The sequence below is a fragment of the Echeneis naucrates genome, chromosome 12, assembly GCF_900963305.1.
Source record: "Echeneis naucrates chromosome 12, fEcheNa1.1, whole genome shotgun sequence".
NCBI classification, from domain to species: domain Eukaryota; kingdom Metazoa; phylum Chordata; class Actinopteri; order Carangiformes; family Echeneidae; genus Echeneis; species Echeneis naucrates.
The window spans coordinates 12,785,004-12,792,063 of NC_042522.1; the positions used below are offsets into that span (position 1 = coordinate 12,785,004).

Sequence of the window (7,060 nt, forward strand, 5' to 3'; positions counted from 1 at the left end):
CAAATTTTAAAATGTGAAGTGAGAATAATTGCTGATTGATTTTAATGTTATTGCTTTAATTGTAAATATTACTGATGAAATCAAACCTTAATCACCATCAAAAAACGTTAGAAAGTGTGTTTGACACTCCAAGAAAAAGATGAACTCCTGTAGTTGGAGTTTTAATTAACTGAATTATGTGTTGTACATTCAAATACCTGATGCATTGATGTTAATGCTGCATGTTAATATTATAACTGATACAATGAGTAATACAATCAAATTACCTAAAATCTTATAGGTTGATCTAAAAACCAAAACTGGTGGTCATTTTGTATTCCAAACCAAACCTTTATCTGATCAATGTTTACCAGATGTTTACTAATTCAATAATACTGACTCAGTGAACAAAGAAGTAGCCTTTAATATTTCCAGATTTAAATAGTGTTGATAACAGTTAAGACTAAGATTAGGAAACAGAAGCAGGGAGGAAAAAATATCGGAGAGGAATTGAGATATAAAGTAATTTATTTCTATGTTACATCCAATAAATGGAGTTCCCTGATTGGCTGATTTCCCTGATTGCGATATACATAAGCATGACTTAAAGACTTAGAGGCAGTCATTAGCTGACGCCCAAACCAAACAGCAGAGCAGCAGAACTTCTTCTCCCCAGCCTGACCTCTGATACTGTGATGTTCCTGTCACTTCCGTGTTCCGCTCACCTGTTACACCTGTGTTACACCTGTGTTACAGAGCCGTGCCTGCGCTCAGTCTGCTGCCCGGCCGGTGCACCTGTCGCGTTTCTCTGCCATGTCGGGAGAGCTCTTCACCTGCGAGTTAACATGTTCGAGCCCGCCTGGTGACCCGGGGGCCTCTCTGAGGAGCAGAGGGATGGACTCCGAGCAGCCCATTTTCTCCATGTTGACCGGCGGTGCGGAGGACGAGGAGGGGGCGAGGAGCTCCTCCGGCGGCGGCGGCGGCGGCGGCGACTCGGCCTCTCCGGCGGTGACCACCGAGTCCGGGATCTCGTCCGGATCCGGTGAGGTGTGTGTGGATCACGGGTCCGAGCTGGACTGGTTCTGCGGCACCGAGCAGAAACTCGTCTGCTCTCAGTGCGCCATGGTGGGCTCCTGCCGCGGACACACTGTGGCCCCTGTGGCCACCAGAGTTACCGCAGTGAGGGTGAGTGTCTGGGCCGGTTCACAGCCTGCTGTCGGCCCCCGTGGGACCAGAAAGCAGCTTGTCTTTACTTGGCAGCCTGTAAAAACAACAAAACAAAACTCGGAACTATGCAAAGTGAATGTTCTTTATTTGCTGAGGGCACCTGCTGGGTTAAAAATAGCCCAGGAAGGTTACTTTCACTTTATGTGAAAAGGGTTGCCCTTATATGCTTTAGATTTTACTATTGTAATTGATCATATCTGTTTTACTCATAAAGCCTTCTTTGAAAAGAGGAATATTTCTGTATTTTAAAGTTTATTTTAAGGGAGATTTAAGGGATTTTTTCACTGAACTTGACAAACTGTGGATTTGTCTGTTTCACAGTTACTGTGTCAGGGTCAGCAGCTGGAATGAAACTACAAGCATTTGTTGAAGACATGTAGAAATTGTACTGACATAATTTCAATATGTATAATGTGTGTTGGCTTCTTGTTCATCCTGTCTTGGGTGTGTCATATCCCTCATATGGTTTTCCTTTATGATTACTCCACATGGAATTTGAAAGGACAGAATTTCCTTGTAGTGTCTTACGCTGATGATTTTCAGGTTCTTGTGTTGATGAAATATTGCTGTGTGTGTCCTCTCTCTCTCTCTCTCTCTCTCTCTCCCTCCCTCTGTGTGTGTGTGTGTGATTTCACCAGAACCATCTGGTGGATGTGTGTGAAAAAATCCAACTGCAGGCGCTGAGGATTGAAAGGTTTATCAACCAGGTGTTGACAGCCAAAGAACAAAAGCTTCAGGTGAGAAGTATCTCTGGCTGCCACCCACTCAGCCACACACTTAATAACAGACTTATTCCAACTTAATTAACTGAATCATCAACCTTAACAACGATACACATGTTAGTCAGTGTGGCCCACCCTTTTGCCACAAGTAATGCAATGCTATTTTGACATTGGCTGTCTCCTCTGCTTGAAAACATAGACATGCTTTGCAGACATATGTGGGATTCATGCATGCAATTAATTTTTCATTAATACTGAAGTAGCAAATAATTACTTGAGTTATCACTCAATCTGTTGAACATTTCTTCAGTTTGTTCAATTTATTGTTAGGTGTTTAAAACAATTAAAACATCGTGACACAATTCCTTTTTTGTTAAAGAAGACTAAAGACATTCAGTTTACACACAAAGCAGAGAAAAATAGCAAATCTTCACATCTAAATACCTGCAACCAGTGAATGTTTGGCATTTATCCTTGATGAACATCTCTGTAGTCTAAAATCTTTTTAATATAAAAGACGGTTATGTATATGGATATAATTGTGTCTTTATCTCAGTTCCCTCTCATCCATAACAATTATATTGACATCTAAGGGTTGACATATAAGTACAATTTGTTTTAATGAGGTAACCCCCCAGCTCTAAAAGGTTAAATAAGATAAGAGTTTGTTCCCTCACCTTGAAATAAACTTTGCCTTTGCTGATTTATCACCTCCAAGCCAAGGTTGTACAAGAGCTCCTCTTTCTCTGCACCCATATTTATTAACCTTTTCAAACAGAATGGGCTCACAGTTTTACAGGCAACACCGTAAAGCACAGACCACAACCAAACAACTAGAGCACATTAGAAAGAAAACTACCCTCTGAGTCAAGTTACCCAAAACAAAGTTTTCTGCAACAATAAGATCAAATCTGTGTTATTTGTCAATAGCCTTGTCAATAAATCTCAGTAACATTTGATGTTTTTGCCAGTCTGAAGTGTCAGATGCCATTCAAGTGTTTGCTTGGCTGAGACACAGAAACTTGGGCACTACTTGATCCACTTGTACCTGAAGGTTTAAACTTCAAGGATACTTAGATCACCATTGAGTCTCACAACTTGTGTCAGCAACTATGAGCTCAAGAAAATAGATTTAGCTCCCTCAAGTAGAAAGTTTAGCTTTTAGAGCCATTTCCTAGAGGGGAGAAAGTTATTCACTGGCTATCATTCATATCAGACCACAGCATTATTCGGTAGAAATGATGCAGCGGATTAAAGATGGAACTTGTGATATGTATTTAAATGCCTTTGTGTAATTTTCCTAAAATTGATAAGCAATATTTTTACATTTCTTTTTGATGCTTGGTTAATAATAACATTATAAATGGATGCCTGTGCTTCTTCTACTGTGAGATGTGAGACGATGCCACATCTGACATTATGTCATGACTTTGAAAAGTATGTAATAGACATCTATAGTTTACTGCAGGTTAAGTGCCTACTCTGGTGTTTGGCTTGGCAAATAGCATCACAGCTAAAAAAGGATTTATCAAATTAATTATCAGTATCTACCAATTGAACTGGCACTGAAATGCTGATGATTTTTGGGTTATAGTGAAATATCTGGGCAACTATTCAATGGATTGTTGTGAAATGAATAACAGACATTAAAGTTTCCCTCAACATTGTTGTAATAATTCTGGCAATCCTCTGACTCATCTTGGACCACACTCACAGAGCCTCAGGGCCTTTGGCTCTAGGTCGTCAGCTTTACTTAGACAGTAATTGATATTAAAAAAGTTTGTTCCATATTGTAGGCAACAGCGAGCAGGGCAAGGGAACAGGTCCTGGCCCAGGTCAGCGCAGCGCGTGAAGCCCTGGAGGAGGAGGAGCAACGTCTCCTGGAGCAGGTGCAAAGAGAGGAGGAGCGGGTGGAGCAATGTCTCCTCACCCAGAAAGCCCACTGGAACCAGGCTTTGGCGAGTCTGTCGCACACGCGCTCATGTTTGGTGCACACACTGACGCATGCTCCAGACACACAGCTGGTGGTAAGAGCCCGGGAAGGGAAGGGAGGAGCACGATGTAGCAGAATGGGAAAGTTCAGGGATGACTGATTGCTGTGGGAAGAATAGAGGAACTTGTGCTCAGATAGCAGGATACATGTATTGGACAGCAATCTTAATCCCCAGGAGACTAATCGCTTGTTTCCTTTCTCATCTTTCAGACTAGTGTGCAGGACATTGCTGAAAGGTAATATTCTTTCATGACACATTTGTGAATATATTTTCTTTGTTTGGGACGTACAGGAGTTAATCTCACTTCTATCTGTTTGTCAGGGTGGAGGAGGCAGAAGGGGTTGGGGAGCCCTGCGATACAGACCAGCTCAACCTAAACTCAGGTTGCAGTGACAGCAAGCTGCTGAGCGGCCTGTGGGCCACTGCAGTGCTTCTTGGGCCAAATGGTTAGTAGAGCTTAAAAAAAATGTAAAAAAAGGTGAATGTAGCTGTAATATTGTTATTGTGGACTAAAAAATATCTGAAAATGCGTTATACACTCCTCCACAGCAGCAGAATGTCAGTCTTGTTCTTAATTGTTTTCATTTTAACAAATGAAGAGTGCAGATTTCTTAAAACGATCTTTGTAAAAATTGAGAAAAGGACATTTGAAGAGAGGCCTAAAAAATAACGAGTCGTATGAAATCTTGATGAAGTTGACGTCCCCTTGACATCTTTGGGTTGTGGTGTGAAATGTGCAAAAGAAAAAACATTTTCAAAATGCCTTAAAACATGAAGTGTGCTTATGGTGATGTAGTGGCCTGTAACATCTTGTTCCTTCCTACCGCAGCCTATGGATCGCCTCATTTGAAGTTTGACGAGCGCACCGTGAGTCCTCTCCTGTCCCTGTCTGATGACTCCTGCACTTTGACCTTCCTGCAGAAAAAAGCCCGCAAGTCTCCTCTCTACGATCCAGCTCGATTCGACTGTTGGCCCAATGCACTCGGTTCAGTGTCAATATCCTCCGGCACCCACAGCTGGGTTGTGGATGTAGGCCAGAGCGGTGCCTTTAAAGTCGGGGTCTGCTACGCCTCTCTGGAACGTAAAGGCTCTGGGAATGAGGCACGGCTGGGCTACAACACTAACTCCTGGGTGCTGTCTCACTACGACAGGGACTACTCCTTCATTCATGCGGGGAGGAAGTTGCCCCTGCAGGTGGTGAAGACACCACAGAGGATTGGCCTGCTGCTGGACTGGCCGAGTCAGACCTTGCTGTTTTATGAGCCAGACTCTAGTGCGGTGTTGTACTGCGTCACACAGCACTTTAGTGCCCCACTGCTGCCAGTGTTTGCCGTGACTGACCGCAGTATCACCATACTGCACTGACAGGCAGCCTACATCTAGGCTGGGAGACGGTCCCTCATATACATATGACCAGTAGTTGAAGCTAATCCATCTGAACAATAATGAAAACTCTGATTCTATTTATTCTTGTCTCAGTGGTAGCTTCTCATTCATTTTTTTATTTCAGTTTTCAGTGATTAAAGGGGTCTAACTCTAACACGCCACCTGTCGATCATATTATACTGTAGATGGACTATTGAGACTGACAATTTGGCTTTTTTTTTTATGAAGTTTGCTTTTGTTTTATATGTTTGTTTGTATAATTAACTTGACTAACCCTTCGCTGCTGGATCCAGGACTATTGTAAATGTTACCTGACAAATGCTCTGTAAGCAGATTGTCATAGATTAACTCTTGTATTCTGATTGTAATAGACATTTTAATAAGCGTCATCAGTATTTTATTTGTTGTTTTTTTTTTCTTCCAGTAATATTTTCCCAGGAATCAGCGGATGTTTTTTCTTAGAAAACTAAGATTTTTTAACGTTTTTTAACAGAGCCCTCTCTGCAAAATCTAAGAGTAGACTGCGGAGTGTTGTTAAGCTGTGTTGCAAAATCATTAACTAAGCTAAATAACCTCCACTCTGTACAGGTATCGGACCCTGAAAAGAGCAGGTAGGCCCTTGCCGACCCCTACCACCATCTCAACTCTGACTTCAAGCTGCCTCCCTCAAGCCGCAGGTTCAGTCTGCCCAAATGCAAAAAGAACAGGCACAAAATTCCTTCATTCCTACAGCCATTGCTTTTTTAAACAGCACATTGTAATCTATTAGTTTTTAATGCATTTGAGGAATTGTTTTCCATGTATTTTGTTCGCCATGACATGTGGCGTGTCTTTCTGTGTTTTTTAAGTACTGCTGGCTGCACAGAGAATTTCCCCTTGAGGATAATAAAGATACTTGAATTTGAACTTGACTCTGAGGTCATCCTTTGATATCAGTGGCACTCTGCAGAAAGACATGTTAACAGAGTCATTGTAGATATACTGATCATGGTCAATAAAATTAGAAGATTGAGTTCAGTTTCAAAATCATTCAATTTACAGTTTTTCACATTTAGCAGTGATCTAACTGTTAGAGAAGTAGGCTGGTCCCTGCAAGGTTGTGGTGAAGAATAAATCAATGTGGATTCTTTTACATCCAACTGCTTCAGTAAGCAGCAACTAGGAAGCTTCCAGACGTGAATGAATGAGTGTGAACAGGATGCTCTTAAAACCGGCAGCATTGGTGGTTGCTTTAGCTGTTGCTTGTGTTAAGTAGAGAATTTTACTTCCAAATCAAACAAAAAATCTATTTGGTGATTAAGATCATTGAATTGACACTTGAAAGTTGAAGAAGAGGATGTTAGCTCCTTTGTACCACCAGGGGGCAGTGACGTCAAACAAAGCCTTTATTCGTGTTTTAAGGATGACACCTTATATTAGTGAGGTAATAGGGTGAAAAATGAAAAGTTCAGGACCACGGATAGTTACAGGAAGTGACTGAAAAAAGTGAAGAACTCAGAAGACCCTTAAACTGAGTAAGCGAGTAATAACTGCTGACTACGTGTGCGATTTTAAATAACACTGGCACTGAGGGAAAATGTAACTAACTCAAAATTATGGGTTAGCATTTCGCCTGCTCGTGATCACTTTCATTTTGTATACGAATGTATTTTACTGTGGTTGGAGTAAGCACTTTTAAAACAGTAAGAAGAACTTTGAGCTTCAGGATAGATCTGTTAAATTGAGACTTGTGCAACAGGTGTTGGAATGGGA

General features: G+C 41.5%; 1 protein-coding gene across 1 annotated transcript; it reads left to right on the top strand.

The window, feature by feature from the left end:
* The first annotated feature begins 627 nt into the window (after nucleotides 1-627).
* bspry (B-box and SPRY domain containing) lies at nucleotides 628-6,214 on the top strand. The gene is made up of 6 exons (XM_029515873.1): nucleotides 628-1,164; nucleotides 1,845-1,943; nucleotides 3,725-3,955; nucleotides 4,132-4,157; nucleotides 4,244-4,368; nucleotides 4,752-6,214. Exons 1-6 carry the CDS (start codon nucleotides 793-795, stop codon nucleotides 5,285-5,287), a joined length of 1,389 nt encoding a protein of 462 aa, XP_029371733.1. The 5' UTR covers nucleotides 628-792; the 3' UTR covers nucleotides 5,288-6,214.
* The last annotated feature ends 846 nt before the right edge of the window (nucleotides 6,215-7,060 follow it).